The 20,578-nt window shown below is 42.0% G+C and overlaps 1 protein-coding gene across 8 annotated transcripts in view; it reads left to right on the plus strand.

Annotated features, from left to right (window-relative positions):
* LOC137375825 (histone-lysine N-methyltransferase NSD2-like) overlaps nt 1-20,578 on the plus strand; it is a 311,894-nt gene that overhangs the window by 232,824 nt on the left and 58,492 nt on the right. For all 8 annotated transcript variants that reach the window (XR_010976069.1, XR_010976070.1, XM_068043335.1 and 5 more), the window contains 5 exons: nt 65-265; nt 743-922; nt 5,525-5,681; nt 9,008-9,213; nt 11,159-11,271. Coding sequence is in view for 6 of the 8 variants with exons in the window: in XM_068043335.1 (XP_067899436.1) it covers nt 65-265; nt 743-922; nt 5,525-5,681; nt 9,008-9,213; nt 11,159-11,271 (857 nt within the window). In the remaining 2 variants the exon portion in view is untranslated. The remainder of the gene's footprint in view (nt 1-64; nt 266-742; nt 923-5,524; nt 5,682-9,007; nt 9,214-11,158; nt 11,272-20,578) is intronic.

Here is a 20,578-nt window from a genome sequence, read left to right on the forward strand (position 1 = left end):
GATATTCTTTTTTGTGACTATGCTCTTCCAAACAAGTCAAAAAGTGGCATTGTATTTTCACCAGGTGTTCATACTTGCTTTGTGTGTAGAGAAAATGGGAAGGATGTGAAGCGATGTCTTATGCCATTGTGTGGGAAGTTTTATCATATGGAGTGCATTAAAAAGTACCCTACCACTGTACTGCAGAACAAAGGATTCAGATGCTCAATCCATGTCTGTCTGTCTTGTTACGCCTGCAACCCTACTAATCCAAGAGCAAGCAAAGGTACTGTAACAGAGAATACTCTATACAAATGATAACGTTCAGAACAAGTAGTAAAGAAAACCCTATTTCTCTGGAAGTTGTAATCAGTTCCACTGTGATCTGCTTTGTTGTGTTTCTTGTGATCTGGCAGGCCTACATTTGAACATCATCAAATGCATCAGTGCATTTTCTTTGATCATTGATTATTCCTGAGTTCCCTAAGACCTCACATTGTCAGTTTTTTTCTGACAATACTGTGAAGCACCTTGGAATGGTTTACTATGTTAACGGCACTGTATAAATGCCAGTTGTTTATGTATTATCCATATTTAATATTGGTAATACAGTAAGTTGTTAAGGTGTGAAAATTATTGTGAAAGTGATCTTGGATACATAATACTACAGTATCAAGCTTGAATAGATTAAAGTATAATACAGTCTAACATTGGTTGATTCTGTTTATCTGCATTTCTGCCTTTTATGTTTATGTGTGATTAGGTCGAATGATGCGCTGTGTGCGGTGTCCTGTGGCTTATCATGCCAGTGATAATTGTCTGGCAGCAGGATGTGTGGTCTTGGCTTCAAACAGTATCATATGTACTAACCACTTCACTCCAAGGAGGGGCTGCAGGCATCATGGCCATGTCAATGTCAGCTGGTGCTTTGTGTGCTCAGAAGGTAAGGTAAAACTGAAAGTAAATGTTTTGTACTTTTTTTCTTCCTCATTGTTTTCTGTTCCAATTTAATTTACTTGTCTGAAGACCCTGGAACTTGTTTGCAATATTCATGTGCAAATTGATACAACATTCCTTTGTCTACTATTTAGTAGGCTTTACCTATTTTAATAAATGTTACCAATATAACTGGGGTGAGACCTCCATTAAAATCTCAACAGAAGAATGCCACACTAACAGATTAATTATTCGTACGCTAATTTTGTGAACCGTAATTACAGTCCCCATCACTTAAAACTTCCATGTTTAAAACTGGCAGAAATTTCAAAGTTACCAGTTATAGCATCTTAAATGCTCTGTTTATTTTGGGCGGAAACAGCTGTGTCTACTCATTGGTTCACAGATTTCACTTCCCTTAGGCTTTCATATCTTCTACAATTTAAAATGCAGATTTTAGTATCACGGAAAAAATGTTCCAAAGCCATATCTATATTGCAGGAGATAGTAGATTGAAGGAAGTGAATTACAACAAGGCAGCTGCATTGAGGGGTGGTATTATGAACCTCTGTGGTGGAACTTCAATTTATTAGTAGCTGGACCATTAGATTAGGTCACTAATGCTGACTGCAGCTCAACTAGTGCTGTATAATATGAAATTTGTTTTGAATCTCGGCTGGTGCTCCTTCTTTGTTTTCTTACTTTATTAACACCACTGGATTACGCTGACCAACAAAAATCACATTAACACCAATGCACTGAGGCTACTTATTTAAACATTACATCTTAACACAAAAAATAATTTTACAGGATATTAATTCAGTTCATGTGAAGACAAATCCTCCTTTTGATGGCATACTTAAATAGTGTGTCAGTTCTACAGTGCCTATCTCTTACTACTCAGAATTGTATAAATGAATAATTGTGGTCTTGCTGAATTTTTAAAAATTCTTTCACAGGATGTGAGTGTCACTGGCTATGCCAGCATTTATTGCCCATCCCTGATTGCCCTTGAGAAGGGGTGGTGAGCTGCCTTCTTGAACCACTGCAGACCATGTGTTGTAGGTACACCCATAGTGCTGTTAGGAAGGGAGTTCCAGGATTTTGACCAAGTGATAGTGAAGGAGTGGCATGTAGTTCGAAGTCAGGATGATGTGTGGCTTTGAGGGGAACCTGCAGGGGCTGGTGTTCCCACGCATCTGCTGCCCTTGTCCTTCTAGGTGGTAGAGGTCACGGGTTTGGAAGGTTGCTGCAGTGCATCGTGTAGATGCTACACAATGAACAGGAACTCTATATGACTACACAATATTCCCTCATGTATGATATTAAACAAATATTTTGCATCAGTTTTTACAAACAATAATAGAAGTGATAATGTTGGTATGCTAAAGGAAGGTCTGGAACAATTGTTGGAGATAACTAGGAAAAAAAATGATTCTGAAAAAATTAACAGAACTCATGAAGTCTGTGAGCACTGATGGCTGTTAAAAGGTCATAAGATAACAAGTTCTTGGCATAATATTTCAAAATGTGCAAATTGTGTTATTTTACTGGACAGTAGTCAGTGGTCAGCTTTGTTGAAGAAAAAAGAGAAAATGGAGTTGAGGTGCAGATCAGATATGATCTGCTTGAATGGTAGATTCATGCTCAAGGGGCTGAATGGCCTTCTCCTGTTACTAATGTTCGTAGAAAGTAACTTTAGACCAAGTAGTCTATGTCAGTTGTTGACAAACTCTTGTAATCTATTATTCAAGATAAAAATTAGTGAACATTTAAGAATGCACAAGTTAATCAAGGATAACCAGTACTGATTTTTTTTAAAGCCAAGTTATGTTTGACAAATGTAATAGTTTTCATTTGAGGAAGTGACTGGATAGATAAAGAAAATGTAGTACATGAAATGTATGTGGATTTTCAGACAGGTTCAGTAAAATATCCCAAATGACTTATTAGAAAACTTCAGATGAATAGTATAAGGAAATGTGGCTGCATACATAGAAAATTAATTGATAGAGAAGAAAGAGTTAGGATAAATGAGTGTTTTTTAGATTGGAGAAGGGTTGAAAATGGTGTACCCCAGGGGTTTGTGCGAGACCCACTTTTGTTCACAGAGTATATAGATGATTTGAACTTTGATGTAGCCAACACAGTTTCAAAATTTGCTGATGGCACTAAAGTAAAGGATCCGGCAAATAACAAGGAGAACTGTAAAAGACTTTGCGAAGACATAGATAGGTGATAGCTATTACCTGAAATTTGTGAGGTATTACATTTCGGGAGGAAAAACAAGGCAGGAGTATATGCAACAACGTTGAAGGGTGTGGATGAGCAGAGACCTGAGATTCAAATACATTATTGCCTGAAAATACAAATGCTGTAATGAAAAATGACAACAGCTGTTTGGGTTTATCAATAGGGATATAGAATAGAAGACCAAAGAAGTAATTATAAACTTGTACAAAACATAAATTAGGCCAGAGTTAAGTTGATGCATTATAGTAAGGATATTAAGGACAGAGAGATTGTACAACATAGACTCCCCTGGATGATGCTAGGGCTGGGAAGCTATAGTTATGAGAAGAAACAGGAGCTACTAGATCTATTTTCACTTGAGTGGATCAGGCTAAGAGGAGATTTATTAGAATTTTTTTAAATTATTGAAGGTTTTGATTGGGTAAATAGGAGAAGGCAGTTTCCTCTGGTTTAGGAGTCACTGACAAGGGATCATCAATTTAAAATGGTACCAAGAGAGTTAAAAGAGAGATTGAGAACTTTCTTTATGCAGAAGATTTTTGAAGAATGGAATGCTTTGCCACAAGAAGCACTAAAGGCCTGCTTGGGTTTGCAATTTAAACCCGACCCGAGCCCGACAGAATCACATCCGACCCAGCCCGAGTCCTTTGATTTTTTTCCCACGTCTGACCTGACCCAACCACTGGAATAAAGTTGATTATATTAAAGCGATTGTGCTCTACCTTGGATGGAATCGCTTACTGCAGACTAGTGCAGAGTCCAAATGCACGTTTCCCGCCTTGACGTCCTGGCTGTCACTGTGTCCGACCCAACCCAACTCAAATGCCGGACCCGGAAGAGCGACCCAACCCAAACCCAACATGTCGTCGGGTTCGGGTCAGGTAGCCATGCTCTAAGAAGCACTGAGGCAAAGTATTAAGGAAACAATGGATAAATATTTGAACCAAAGAGAGGAACAGTGCTATGGAAAAACAGCAGGATAATGGAATGGATTTTACTTTGCTTTAGCAAAGAACCAGTACAGACATGATAGGCTGAATGGCCTCCTCCTTTTCTGTAAACGTATTCCATTTAAACCACTTTCCCATAGGGAATATCTGAATAGCATTCCCCGGTTAATGGCTAACCATCGCAACTGTGCTCCTGTTCCTGGAATATATGTGAGCAATACTACAGGTGATTAGCTAGTACTAAATAAATTGTAAAAACCTACTTGGTTGGAGCTATCCTTATTTTTATTGTTATTTTGGAGCTCCTTGGAGGTGAGCCATTTGTTCCCTCTTAACACCAGAGATCGCTGTATTGCACTTAGGTTAAAGCACTACAGAATATTGGCTTCACAAAAAATTCCATACATCAGTACTTTGAATCAGTAGGCACATAACCTGCATGTTGCTGATTGATCCCAGCTTGGGCATCTCCCTTATCAGCTGAATAGCAATTTTCAGGGTTTCCTATTAAGTCAGACCCATAACTGATATGTGAGAGAACAAGATGGCGGCACTCCATTGGCAATTATTTAGTAGTTCGTAGATGAGTGCTTTTTAATAGTACTCAGCCATGTTTCATTTATTTTAAAACTTAGCCAATATTGAAGTTTCCTTGCTTTAGTCAGCACCCAGGATGCCAATCCACATTATTTCCTTTTGAGCCACTCATGGGCAGATCTTATTGTTTCCTCATGTAACAGTTATTCTCCTTTCAAAGTTGAAGGGTTTGGAATTTTTTTTCCTTACATAGAATTTGCAGCGTAGAAACAGGCCATTCGGCACAGCTGGCCCATGCCGTTGTTTATGCTCCACACCAGTCTCCTCCCACCACTCTTGATTTAACCCAATCAACATAACCTTGTGATCCTTTCTTCCTCATGCGTTTATCTAGCTTCCCCTTAAATATCTATGCTATTCGCCTCAACTACTCCTTTTAATAGTAAATTCCACATTCTAACCACTCTGTAGGTAAAGAAATTCCTCCTGAATTCCTGTTGGATTTATTGGTGTCTGCCTTGCATTTATGATCTCTAGTTTTGAACTCCCTACACCTGGTCTCATCTCTGGTGTAATAGTGCAGAATACAAGTGTTGGTGCTTTTCTGTGCAATGCCTCCACATGGCTTCAATATGGCCTTGATGTCTTGTGTGGAACCAAATATGTTTGTTTATTTTACATTTTATATGCAGTCAAAATAGCTAGAATCAAGCTCAAGCTCAAGCTGGCTGGCAAGATTTTCTTTACATTTCTATTTCACAGATCAGGTTACCACATTTATCAGTATTTGTTCTTTGCCTTCACTATTTGGTTTCCTTCTTACCTCACCCTGATACCTGAATTGTAAATGTATCCATTTTTATTGTCAGGTGGCAGCTTACTATGCTGTGAGTCATGTCCTGCTGCCTTTCACCGTGAGTGCCTGAACATTGAGATGCCTAAAGGAAAATGGTACTGTAATGACTGTAAGGCTGGCAAAAAGCCACATTATAAGGACATCATCTGGGTTAAACTCGGTCGATACAGGTCAGTCTGAAAAGAATATTAATTTTTTAAATGCTAAAAGTGATAGGGTATACAATAATTGCAGATGTCTCGTTAGGGATGCACCCAGTTCAGTTCAGTTTCAATAAAAAAAGATAAAAAGCAAGGAACTAGAAAATGTTATCAAGCTCATTTCTTCCCAAAATTCACAGTCTAATCTGAGATTTAGCTTGTGAAGAAGGTTCCACAAAGTTTCTCCCTGGCCCACAAAAGTAAATCAAGTGAAACTCCAGAATATCTGTCTAATCTATATCTGTCATTGTATATCCTAAATTAGCTTGTTTTGATATTTCTATGGTGCATTCATCTCCAGAACCATGATGTTCCACACACTTTGATAATCTGCCTTGTAATCTTTAACATTGTAACCCTTAATCCCAGTACTAATCAGATCTCTATTCACTTCTTTTAAAGATGTTGACGACACACTGGTAGCTAGCTGCATTATTTAGCCAATTCTACATTCCCACAACTTTGTGGAAGAGAAAAATGTATTAACTTTCAATTCTTACTTGAAACATTTTAATTTTGGGCTCCTTTACTTTAATTCTGTGTTCACAGTACAATTTAAATAACCTGAATGTGTCTACATTATCCATTCCTCTCAACACTTCAAATTATGCCTCTCCTCAACCTTTATTTTAGTGAAATCAAATTGAGTGCTGTAGTCTTGGATTTTCATGTTGTACTATTTCACATACTGAAATGGATGGGCACGTTCAAATAATGTGGTAACATTCCATTTTGCATCATTACTGCCTTAATTGCTCCAGTCATGTTTTCATCTAGTTATGTTCTTGTCCATTTAGACGGCATCCAATTTTCAGCACTAGAGGCAAACCAGAAGTGGATTTAAAAAACACAAGAGATACTTGTACCTTTATTAAAGAAAGCACATTTCTCAGACAATGTTGGTAATATCTATTGCTGTTGATGGCTACTTTATCATCTACCCTTGTTCAAGTATTGCGGGATTGCCATTTTTCCTTCCCACCCTATTGCACAGAAATCATACTGTGTTTCCCATTGTGAATTTCCTTGTAACTTTTTTTTGGAGGAAGAAGGATATAACCAAGGTGGTCAGGGGTGTGGTACACTGTCCGCCAGTACACCCACATTAGTGGCGGGGGTTCCCTGCTGGGCCTGAAGGTGGGGGCAGGAAGGTGACCCCGCCTTGGCGGTCAGTGGGAGCCGGGGGCGCATCTTGCTAGCGGCAACCATGCCTATTAAGGACGGCCGCCACCCCAAGAGCTGCTGGCCAATCAGAGGGCACGGTGGCTACTACTGGGGCTGCACCTGGAGGAAGAGGGCGCAGCAATGGATGGTGCCCTCACAACCAGGTAAGTGGGATATGGGGGCGCGGGGCCAGTCAGGCAAGCCCCGGCAATGGGGTGTTGGTGAGGGTAGGCGGCGCCATTTAAAGGCCTGCTACCCAACCCGAACCCAACGGGACCCGACGACATGTGTCGGGTTTGGGTTGGGTCGGGTCGCTCTTCTGGGTCCGGCTTTCAGGCTCGGCTATGGGTCGGGCCGAGTCTGGGTCGGGTTCGGGTCGAACACACACAGTACTACGTTTTGCTCTGCTGGGAGGAAAGGTGAAGTTGAGTAAGTAAGCATCAAAATTTGAAAAGCCTGCCTGAGCTGGGAGTCTGGGACGTCAAGGAGGGAGACGTGCATCCGGGCTCCACAGTCTGCACAGTGAGCGTCTCTATGACGTCATCATGCTCATGCTGCAGCTTCCTTCCATTCCATCCATCCAAAAGTGGTAAGTACAGTGAGTGCACTATGGATGTAAAACGAATGCGGTCAACTGGAGAAAGTGAACATTCTGGTGGTTGGGTCGGGCGCGGGAAAAAATGGAAGGACTCGGGCCAGGTCGGGCTCGGGTCCAATGTGGTTCTGTCGGATTCGGGGGCGGGTTTTTTTTTCCAGACTCGAGCAGGCCTTTAGTGCCATTCCCACAGGGGGGACCTTCGTGGGCCAAGGAGTGCCCAGAAAGGAGCCCCTCCTCCCCCACAGCCCACTGGGAGGGCACCAGGATTTACCTGGTGATCTCCCCACGTTGTGGCAGGACCCTCTGCTGCTGACAAAATGCCAGTGGAGGTGGAAAGAGGTGCTTAATTGATCCCTTAAGTGGCTCAATTGGCCTCTGGGCAGGAGGGCCATCTGCCACCTTCCCCACAGCTAACAAGATAGCATGGTGGTGAAAAGACGACCGGCACGTCACCCCGTCTTCCAGTGCCATTTTACGGCCCATCCCCAGAGGGCCGATAAAATCCAACCCTAGAGTATGTAGACCAAGGTGTTCCTACCTCCAGTTGTCTTGAGAACGGTGCTTGCAGGGTTTGTGCTTTACAAAGGTAACCATCAGTGAGTTACTCTAAATACTGCAACTTTCCCTACTGTCCACTGTAATATTAGCCATCAATGTTCTGATATCAATAACATTAAAAACAGAAAATTAATCATGGGGTTTTATGGTAAGCTGCTGAAGCACTTTTTAACACAGCAATGTAGAGGTAATTCTAAGCGGCACATATGCTTAGTAAAGAGCATCCTTGGAAGATCTGGCTGGCCTGATAAAGTCATTATGCTTTCAGCAGCACTGAAGGGCCAGGTGCCAGTTGTTAGAATTGGCAGGGCCTGCCCTGACCATCTCCATAGACTTATCTACCAGAGCTCTCTCAGAGTACTGTTTTAGTCAGTTCCAAAGACAGCCTCCCTCTTGAGCCTAACCTCATGAAGCAATATTAAATACATTTTTAATATTTGTCAGTTCCGAAGAAGGGTCACTGACCCGAAACGTTAACTCTGCTTCTCTTTCCACAGATGCTGCCAGACCTGCTGAGTGGTTCCAGCATTTCTTGTTTTTGTCTCATGAAGCAGAGCTTTGGGATTCTTTATTAATACACACTGACAGAAATGAAGTTCAATAAATAATACGATTAAATAAATACAATAGACACTCCACTTTCCAAAAGTTACTAGCAGTGTAAGCCTCCTTTCATTTTTTTTTGCTACGGCAATCAACCTGATACCAGGACAATGCTAAGATGTATACATGATATTTGGATACACCACACGATCGAAACTCACTTGCACACTAAAGCTCCACACTTGGTGTTTCTATTGACTGCAGGAAATGATGGCAGAAAGTGATGCAGAGCTCCAATTCTCATCCCTGCCCAAGTATGCTGAACAATAAATTCATGCTCTTAGGAGACTGAGTGTCTGCTGCCAGAGCATATTTTAGTTATGAGCCATGAAACTTAAATGTTCTTGCATTTTATGCCTTTTTTTCTTGTCAGGTGGTGGCCTGCTGAAGTCTGTCATCCCAAAAATGTTCCTACTAATATTCAAAAAATGAAACATGAAATTGGCGAGTTCCCTGTCCGTTTCTTTGGCTCCAATGACTACTTCTGGACTTATCAGGCACGAGTGTTCTCATACATGGAAGGGGACAAAGGGAGTAAAGACAAAAAATGCAAAGGCCTTAACACCATCTTTAAAAAAGGTAATGCTATTAAAACATTTGGGACTGTATAACTAAGGCAAATTGTAATAATTGAGTATTGTAAGAACATAAGAAATAGGAGCAGGAGTAGACCATATGGCCCGTGAGCCTGCTCCGCCATTCATTACGATCGTGGATGAGCTTCTGCCTCAACTCCACTTTACCACCCGCTCTCCAGATCCCTTGATTACCTGAGAGACCAAAAATATGTTTATCTCAACCTTAAATATACTGAACTATGGATATCCACAACCCTTTGGAGTAGAAAATTCCAAAGATTCACAATCCTCTGAAAGAAGAAATTTCTCCTCATCTCAGTCCTCAGTGTTCGATCCCTCATCCTGAGACTGTGCCCCCATGTTCTAGATTCTCCAGGCAGGGGAAACACCTCTCAGTTTCTACTCTGTCAAGCCCGTTCAGAATCTTGTATATTTCAATGAGATATCCTCTCATTCTTCTAAATTCCAGAGAGTATAGGCCCAATTTACTCAAAGCACAACTGTCTCAACACAGGAACCAGTCTGTGAATCTTCACTGTACAGCCTCCGATGCAAGTATATCCTTCCTTAAATAAGGAGACTAAATCTGTTCGCAGTACTCCAGGTATGGTCTTACCAAAGCCCTATACAGTTGTTACAAGTAAGATTGTAAAACTCGCCTATTGCAGGCACCCAGTGTCAGCATCAAGCAGTGAGGAAGGTACCCTTTAGGGTTTGTTACAAGTTATCATCAATGATTAGATCTGAAAATCAACAGGAACAGAAACTCATTCCAGGGGCAGGAGGACGATTTTCTCAGTGCTTACAACCCTACCAGATAAACATGGGATACTGTCATTTTGAAGCTTTGCTCTCATCCTCAAGGTAGTTTCTTCTAGTTTTCACTACTATTCTCACCGTGCCCATCTTAGGTGAATAATTATTTCACAGCGTTGCTAAAACAGAATTTCATCTGTCTTCAGAAAAACAGGGACATCAATAAATACAGATAATTACTACTTTTTTATGGAGTTCGAAAACTTGCCTATAATAAATATGGTCTTACAAAGTGGCTAGTGAATTATATTCTCCATTGTTATCAATTGACAAAAATAAATCTTTTGGTAAAATCAAGATCAGTCTGTACTTTACAGTTATTTTTCTTGAGATAAATTCTATTTTGAGCATCAGCTTTCAAAATTACTGTAAAATTGCCAGGTGAGCAATAATTTTACTAATAATTAGACTTTTCTAAAGATGACTTACTGTTCAGTAGCTCTCTTCTCAATGCTGGTATTAAAAATCAACTGAACATTTCTACCCTCTAGCTCTGTATTCAGCCAGGGAACACGGCAGCTAGGGTCTTTATCCTTTGAATGAGGAACATCCTTTGCATTTCACAAACCACCTCCTCCCCCCACACTACTACGTCAGTCATTTTTGTGCATTGTTGAAAGAGTATATTTTTGCCACCTGTCTGTTTGGCACGTGCTGCTTTACTTATGGGAAGAGCTGACATGTCCAAGATAGGTGTGCCTTTTTTATGAAATAGAAGAGGATCAATGTTTCCCCCCACCACTCCCTGCCACCCCATGTGTGACATCAGCATTGGAGTGCCTTAAAAAGTTATTGCTGTTTTTCTACTTGAAACATGGGCTATTCCTAATGATACGTGAACGTCCTTTTCACTTTCAGGATGAAGAAAATGTTAATATGTGTAAAAAGTGTTTTTTATTTCTGTAGTAAACAAGAATCTTATTTTGATGTTAACAGCCTTAATAATCAGCATCAGTGTGAAAAATAATTGTTTTTTAAAATTTTAAAGATGATCTTCAGTCCTGCTGAGGTTCAGTTATTGGGAGCAATGCATTATAACTTATCCTAAGATGATGGGGTGAGGTTATAAACTTCACTGATATTTTAACTGCACCAGTACGTCTGGTATTTCACACTGGCTGTCTCTACAGCACTACAGGAAGCTGCAGAAAGGTTTGAGGAGCTGAAAACCCAAAGAGAGACAAGACAGGCACAGGAGGACAAACGGAATGAAAAAAAACCACCACCATACAAACATATCAAGGTATAGATTGTCAGCTTCTCCCAGAATATACTGACCAGATTCTACCATGTTACATCAAGCACATACAGGTTGCTGAATGCTTTACAGTGTGTAATACATAAGGATGATGAACAGTACATTGCTGGTATAAACCGTAACATACTGTACATTTACCGCACACAGATTGGAGAGCAGTGCAATGTATCTGGCAAATATAAGCCCCAGTTTTAACATGAGGCATTGCATTGAGCTTATTGGCATGAGTCCTGGGCCATTTTAATTCTCAGGCTTCTTTTAAAAACACCAGGCCTGATGCCCACCTGAGCTCAAAGTCAATGATGTGCGGCTGAGTGAGTTAGCAGGCGTCACAGCCAGGCTGTTCCTGCGGGTACAGTCTCTTGACAGTCAGGTAAATGGATTGGTCGGGTAAGGGCGGGAGGCAAGAGGGTTTGCAGTCTTGGGCGAGTGGAGGGAGCCCAAGGCAAGATAGGCCTACTGTTTCAAGGAAACTTGAAAATTTAAATTAATTGATTTTTGCCTTTTTCTGGGCATGCTGTCCCATGGTAGTGGGTTACCTTTGCAAGGCTTGCAAAACGTGGCAACTTCACAACACAAAATTTAAAAGATATCAGGGTCCAATTGCTGTCATCACACCCTGACTTTTGAATCTCAATGACTCCCTTGCCTGCCTAGGATGAGGGTCTCACATACTGCCTGAAGCATGCCTGATAAAATGGAACGGTGTGCCTTGGATCTGGTGACTGCAACACTGCCAGTATTTTAATCCCACAGGTTCAATTCTCATCAGTCACAGGGGATTAAAATCAAGGTTATAACCTGCAGATTGCTGTGCTGCATACCGGAGAACACTGGGTTCCATGCACCGCATACAATCACTGTTGTGTTCTTCAGTTGTGCAGTTGGATCCTTAAGATTACAGTGATATTCCACTGTCTGTGCTGTCGGTCCCTTTAGATTATAATGATTTACTATTTAGACTCTCTTAAATTGCATTCCTCTGTGTGTAAGGTTCGGGGTAGTAAAGGTCCTCATTTGTTTATGCTCCACATTCAAATAGGACATTGCTGATATCTAACGTGGGACAACACCTGGGATCTGTCTCATTTGAAAAATCCTGCTATGAGCATCCTCCAGCTGATCCCTTAGCAGGTGGTTCTCCCTGTCCATTCATATATTGTTAGTTCCGACATGGACAGTGACAACTGGGTTTTTCCCTTTCCCAATTCCTTTCATGCACTTCAAAATATCTTACCTGAGCACCATATAGGCAATACATCCTCCCAGATTGTCAACTGGAACTGCAGAGAATACCTCCTTCTCCAGGTGCCTTAGTTAACATTCTTTCCATCCTCACTGCAATCTTCCTTCTTATACCCACAGGCTATTGGACAGGACCAGTTTCTGCGGTTCATTCAATAAGTTTTGCTCTCCTGCCTCAGCTCTCTATTTCTTTTTGGGTTTTTCAATAGCTTGACTCAGGCAAAACGATTTCACTAACAGACAGGTTATATATTTCATGTAAACTTCCTTACCTAAAGATTACCACTAAAGTCAGTAATCTGATTCTAGTTGTAGTATTAGAAGGATGAACTGTGCTAGTACTTGAAACACTGGTTCATTATAAAAGTCTATATTATCTTTCTGGTTTCAAAAGCTGCGAGACTTTGGTCTTGTATGTGTGTGTGTAAATACTGTCAAGTTCTCTTTAGTATATGCTAATCTTGATCATGTCATAGAGTCAGAGTGATTACAGCACAGAAAGAGCCATTCAGCCCACCGACTCCATGCCGGGGCTCTGCAGAGCAATCCGGTCAGTCCCATTTGCCCGCTTTATTCCCGTAGCCCTGCAAGTTTATTTCCCTCAAGTGCCCATCCAGTTTCCTTTTAAAATCATTCATCGTCTCCATTTCCACCACCCTTATAGGCAGTGATTCCAGGTTATTACCTCTCGCTGTGTTAAAAAAAAAGTGTTTCCGCACTTTCCCCCCTGCATTTCTTGCCCAAAACCTTATATCTGTGTCCCCTAGTCGTCTTACTGTCAGCTAATGGGAACAGCTTTTCTTTGTTTACCTTGTCTAAACCTATCATAATCTTGTTCACCTCTATCACATCTCCCCTCAATCTCCTTTGCTTCAAGGAGAACCACCCCAGCTCTCCAACCTAACCTTGTAGCTTAAATCCCTCATCCCTGGAACCATTCTGGTAAATCTCCTTTGCAACATCTTAAGGACCCTCACATTCTTCTTAAAGTGTGGTGACCAGAACTGGATGCAATACTCTAGTTGGGACTTAACCAGAGCTTTATAGAGTTTCAGCATAACTTCCTTGCTTTTGTACTCCATACCTCAATTTATGAGCCCAAGATCCCATATGTTTTGCTAGTTACTCTTTTAATATGTTTTGCCCCCTTCAAGGCTCTCTGCACATAGACCCCAATGTCTCTATCCCTGCGTACCCTTTAGAACTGTGCTATTAAGTCTGTAATAGCTCTCCCTATCCCTTCTGCCAAAATGCAACATCTTACACTTCTCTGTATTAAATTTCATCTGCCACTTGTTTGCCCATTCTGCTAGCCTATCTATGTCCTGTTGCAGTCAATTTGTATCATCCTCACTGCAACACCTCCAAGTTTGGTATCATCGGCAAATTTTGAAATTTTACTGTATATTCCAATATCCAAGTAATTTATATGTATCAAAAAAGCAGTAGTCCTAACACTAAACCTCAGGGAACACCACTGTCTGCCATCCTCCAGATTGAAAAACAATTTACCGTGACTTGCTGTTTTCTGTCCTTAAGCCAATTTTTTATCCAAGCTGACACTGACCCTCCTATTTTATGAACTTCAGTTTTGTTAACCAGCTTTTTATGTGGTACTACTAACGAGAGTAGAAATAGGAAGATAGGGAGGATCAATGCGTGGCATGAGGCATGGTGCAGGAGGGAGGGCTTCAGATTGTTGGGGTATTGGGAACAGTTCTTGGGCAAGAGGCACCTATTCAAAATGGATTGGTTGCACCACAACAGGAATAGGACCAATGTCCTTGCAGGAGTGTCACTAGTGTGGTTGGGGAGGGTTTAAACTAAATTGGTAGACGGATGGGCACCATCCTCTTTTTTTTAGTTTCATCACATTCTCTATATCCCTCATCATCCAAGGAGCCCTAGCTTTGGTTCCCCTACCTTTCGCACTTGTCACAACGTACCTAGCCTGCACCTGAATTATCTTTGCCTTAAAGTTCACCCATTGTTTTGTTACAGTTTTTCCTGTCAGTCTTTGGTTCCATTTTACCCTGTCTAGATCCCTTCTCGTCCCATTGAAGTTAGCTCTCTTCCAATTTAGAAGTTCTACTTTAGATTGTACCTTGCTCTTCTCCATTACTAACCTAAACCTCATGATATGATGATCACTCTTGCCCAGTTCCACCACAGACACTTAGTCCACTTGGCCCACCTCATTCCCCAGCACAAGATCCAGCAATGCCTCTTCCCTAGTTGGACCTAGAACATACTGATCAAGGAAGTTCTCCTGAACACATTCAGGAATTGCTGCCCCTCCTTTCCTTTTTACTCTAACATTATCCCAGTCGATATTTGGATAATTAAAGGCCCCCGATATCACTACTGTATAGTTCTTGCACATCTCTCTGATTTCCTGCAGATTTGGTTCTCTATCTTTCTTTATTTGGAAGCCTAGGAATAGCTCCAGTAGTGTGATCATCCCCTTGCTTCTCAGCTCTAACCAAATGGATTCTGTTCTTGTCCCCTCAAGGACATCCTATCCTCTGTTTCCAACATTACAATGTCTTTCCTAATACAGCCACCTACCTCCTTTTATTCCTTCCCTGTCTTTTCTGAACCCTTTGTATTCCTGAATATTAAGCACTCAGTCCTCACCATTTTTAATCCACGTTTCTGTTATTGCCACTACATCATATTCCCACACGGCTACTTGTGCTTGTTGCTCACCGACCTTATTCAACACACTTTGTGGGTTTACATACATGCATTCTAAACCTGCCCTTGTATTCCTCGTCGTCCTTCTTAGTCTGCTTCTTTCTAATATGGTACTACTTCCTTCTCTAGTACTATCCAAAACACTCATTCCTTTATGTACCTTATTCCTCTTTTCTACATATATACGCTGATGCCCATCCCTCTGCCAAATTAGGTTAAACCCTCACCAACTTCACTAGTGAATCTCTCACATGGACATTGGTCCCAGTCCTGTTGAGGTGCAAACTGTCCCTTTTGAATAGGTGCCACCTGCCCCAGAACTGGTCCCAATACCCCAAGAATCTGAAGCCCTCCCTTCTGCACCATGCTTCAAGCCGCGAATTGAACCTCCCTATCTTCCTACTTCTACTCTCGCTAGTGCGTGGCACTGGGAATAATCTAGTGATTACTACCTTGAGGTCCTACTTTTTAACTTCCTCCCTAGCTGCTGAAAATCTGACTGTAGGACCTCAATACCTGCCCTCTGTATATCGTTGGTACTGACATGTACCATAACATGTACCATTCAGTTTGAGGGAGAGAATAGTGGGCCCAAGACGAGTATTTTAAACTTAAATAAGGGCAATTATGAGGGCATGAAAGCAGAGCTAGCTAAAGTGAACTGGCAAATCAGGTTAAGGGATAGGTCAATGGAGATGCAATGGCAGGCATTTAAGGGGATATTTCAGAATACACAGAACAGATACATTTCAACGAAAAACAAAAATTCCAAGGGTGGGACCTGCCATCCATGGTTAACAAAACAGTTAAAGATAGTATCAAACTTAAAGAAAAAGCCTATAATTGTGCAAAAGATTGGAGGCAGGTCAGAAGATTGGTCAGAATATAAAAAACAGCAAAGAAGGCCTAAAAGATTGATAAGGAAGGTAAAATTAGAGTACGAGAGAAAGCTTGCTAGAAATATAAAGACAGATAGTAAGAGTTTCGATAGTTATTTAAAAAAGAAAAGAGTTAACAAAGTGAGCGTTGGTCTGATAAAAAGTGAGTCTGGGGAATTAATAATGGATAATAAGGAGATGGCAGATGAATTGAACAGATATTTTACATCGGTCTTCACTATTGAGGATACAAGTAATATCCCAGTATTAGCTGTAAGTCAGGAAATGGAAGGGAGGGAAGAACTCAAGAAAATTACAATCACCAGGGAAGTGGTACTGAACAAATTGTTGGAGCTGCAGGCTGACAAGTCCCCGGGTCCTGATGGACTTCATCCTAGGCTGTTAAAAGAAGTGGCTAGTGAGAAAGTTGATGCGTTAGTTTTAATTTTCCAAAATTCCCTAGATTCAGGGAAGGTTCCATTAGATTGAAAAATAGCGAATGTACTCCTTTATTCAAAAAGGGAGGGAGACAGAAAGCAGGAAACTACAGGCCAGTTAGCTTAAAATCTGTCATAGGGAAAATGATAGAAGCTATTATTAAAGACATTGTAGCAGGGCATTTAGAAAAAATCAAGGTAATCAGGCAGAGTCAACATGGTTTTTTTTTTTTTTTTTTTTTTAGAGATACAGCACTGAAACAGGCCCTTCGGCCCACCGAGTCTGTGCCGAACATCAACCACCCATTTATACTAATCCTACACTAATCCCATATTCCTACCAAACATCCCCACCTGTCCCTATATTTCCCTACCACCTACCTATACTAGTGACAATTTATAATGGCCAATTTACCTATCAACCTGCAAGTCTTTTGGCTTGTGGGAGGAAACCGGAGCACCCGGAGAAAACCCACGCAGACACAGGGAGAACTTGCAAACTCCACACAGGCAGTACCCGGAATCGAACCCGGGTCCCTGGAGCTGTGAGGCTGCGGTGCTAACCACTGCGCCACTGTGCCGCCCTAATCAACTTATTGGAGTTCTTTGAGGGAGTTACATGTGCTGTGGATAAAGGGGAATCGGTGGATATATTGTACTTAGATTTCCAGAAGGCATTTGATCGGGTGCCACATGAAAGGTTATTGCAGAAAATAAAAGCTCATGATGTAGGGGGTAACATATTGGCATGGATAAAAGATTGGTTAGCTAACAGGAAACAGAGTAGGCATAAATGGGTCATTTTCTGGTTGGCAAGATGTAACGAGTAGTGTGCCACAGGGATCTCTGCTGGGGCCTCAACTTTTTACAATTTATATAAATGACTTCGATGAAGGAACCAAAGTATGGTTGCTAAATTTGCTGGTGACACAAAGGTCGGAAAGTAACTTGTGAAGGGGACATAAGGAGGCTGAGTGAGTAGGCAAAGACCTGGCAAATGGAGTATAATGTGGGAAAGTGGGAAATTGTCCACTTTGGCAGGAAGAATAAAAAAGGATATTATCTCAATGATGAGAGATTGCAGAGCTCTGAGATGCAGAGGGATCTGGGTGTCCTATTGCATGAATCGCAAAAGGTTAGTATGCAGGTACAGCACGTAATTAGGAAAGCTAATAGAATGTTATCGTTTATTGCGAGGGGAATTGAATACAAAGTTAGGGAGGTTATGCTTCAGCTATACAGGGCATTGGTGAGACCACACCTGGAGTATTGTGTACAGTACTAGTCTCCTTATTTAAGGAAGGATGTAAATGCGTTGGAGGCAGTACAGAGAAGCTTTACTAGACTAATATCTGGAATGGGTGGCCTGTCTTATGAGGAAAGATTGGACAGGCTAGGCTTGTATCCGCTGGAATTTAGAAGAGTATGAGGCGACTTGCTGGAAACATATAAGATCCTGTGGGGTCTTGTGGATGTGGAAAGGATGTTTCCCCTTGTGGGAGAATCTCAAACTAGGGATCACTGTTTTAAAAATAAGGGGTCACCTATTTAAGACCGAGATGAGGAGAAATTGTTTCTCTCAGAGGGTCTTTTGAATTCTCTTCCTCAAAAGGCAGTGGAAGCAGAGTCTTTGAATATTTTTAAGGCAGCGGTAGATAGATTCTTGATAAGCAAGGGGGTGGAAGGTTATCAGGGGTAGCTGGAAATGTGGTGTAATCAGTTCAGCCCTGAACTTATTGAACAGCGGAGCAGGCTCAAGGGGGCGAGTGACCCACTCCTGCTCCTGATTCGTATGTTCATATGTTCTGGCTCACGCCCTTCATCTGCAGAATATTCTGCACCCTCTCCTGATGTCCTTTACCCTGGCACCAGGAAAGCAACACACCATGCAGGACTCACAATGACAGTTACAGAAAAGCCTTTCTGTCCCCTTTGACTACAGAATCTCCATTAACGACTGCATTTCTACTCTTTGCTGTTCCATCCTGTGTGTCCCTTATCCCTTGGTGCCTTGGTCTGGACTGCATTCCTTGAAGATTTCGTCATTCCCAGCAGTCTCCACTGCTGATTACTGGTTTAAGAGTGGCACACTCCCCCGAAAATTCCTATACTTCCTGCCTCTTCCTATCTTCCAGATGGCCACCCATCTACTATCCTGAACTCTCACTGACTGTGGGGAGACCACCTCCTGGAATGTATGATCCAAGAAACTCTCCTGCTCCCTGATGCTCTGCAGTGACTCCAGCTGCCCCTCAAGCTGAGAAATCTTGAGCTCGAGCTGAAGCAGCTGGAGACACTTCCTACACACATGGTCCCTCAAGACACATAAAATGTCCATAAGTTCCCATGTGGCACAGGAATTGAAAACAACAGGTCTCAGCTGCCCATCCATGATCTAAAGCTGCTTTGTGCTAATATTAATTTAATGTATTTTACTTACCCTGATTGAAATTTTTAATTCCCCGGCAAGGGGATAATCACCTAACCAAAACAAAGGCAACACAGCTCATGTTTATTGACAGGAGAAAGTTCCTAGCTGATTTTATTTTTGGTGGAATCAAAGTAATGTCCTATTTTCCATTATTCTAACCTTATCTCTTCGTTCCCCCACCACACCTGAACCAGATCGGGTTCTTCTTGTCCATACCTCCACCCGCCAGCCTCAACACATCATCCTCCAGCATTTCCACCTCCAGTGTGATGCCACTACCAAACACACTTTCCCCTCACCTTTCAGTATTCCAAATGGATTGTTCCCTCCGTGACACCCTGGTCCACTCCTTAATCAACTCCAACATCTCCTTCTCTTCTCACAGCACCTTCCCATTCAAGTGCAGGATATGCTATTCATGCCTTCTTACCCCCTATCTTCTCACTGTCCAAGGCCCCAAACACTCTTCCAGGTGAAACAGTGATTTACTTGTACTTTTTTTCAATTGTAGTCGCCGCTAACGATGCAGTCTCCTCCACATCAGGGAGACTAAACGCAGTTTGGGTGACCACTTTGGGGAGCAGCTCTGCTCAGTTCGCAAGCGTGACCCCAAGCCCCCAGTCGTCTGTCATTTTAAATCTCTGTTCCACTCCCATTCTGACTTCGCTGTCCTCTTGTCCGTCTACTATGTTCCAGTGAAGCTCAACGTAAGCTTGACGAACAGCATGCCATCTTTTGCTTGGTCATTTTACAGCCTTCCAGACTGAATATAGGTTGGCATCCTTCCATCTACTAAAGATGATAGACACACAGCAAACAATCCATTTAGGTGGGGTGTGTTCTCTTGGTGCACCTTTGCTGATGGCTGTGAAGGCCAATCCTTGAGAGGCAGGTTCTGCCACAAGTGCTGCATGTGAAGCTGCCAAGTGATGCTGTGCATTGTTGTTTCTGGCTTTGGCGCCTGTTGCCAAGCTGCTATAGCAACTGGTCATCGTGGTAGTGCACGCCAGTCCACAGGTTGTATTGCCATTTCCCTCTTTCACCAGCTAGTGACTCTCAAGTGCAATAATTGACATCTAGGGCCTTCATATCACACTTGCAAGCATCCTTGAAATGGAGCTTTGGGCGCCTCACTGGTTGTCTGGTCCTGGCTGCCTCGCCATACAGAAGGTTCTTGAGTATGCAACAGTCGTTCATCTTGCGGACGTGTCCGATCCACCAAAGCCACCTGTGTTTGATTAGTGCCAACACACTTGGGAGCTTTGCCTTTGAGAGGACCGCCACATTTGTGATTTTGTCCTGCCAGGATATACCCATAATCTGCTGCAGACAGCAAGGATGGAAATTATTGAGCTTCTTTTCCTGGTAGCTGTAAGTCACCCATGTTTCACAGCCATACACCAAGGTGCTGAGAACACAGGCCTTATAAACCATCAGCTTGGTCCTAAGGGTCAGCTTGGTGTTATCCCATGCACGTTTCACAAGGCGGTAGCTGCTTTCCCTATGCACGTATCGAGCTCTGCATCAAGGGACAGATTGTCTGTCACCGTGGACCCAAGGTAACAAAATTTGTTAACCGTGTCAAGTGGGGTGCTATTTAGTGT

Source organism: Heterodontus francisci, chromosome 12, assembly GCF_036365525.1.
Source record: "Heterodontus francisci isolate sHetFra1 chromosome 12, sHetFra1.hap1, whole genome shotgun sequence".
Lineage (NCBI taxonomy): Eukaryota > Metazoa > Chordata > Chondrichthyes > Heterodontiformes > Heterodontidae > Heterodontus > Heterodontus francisci.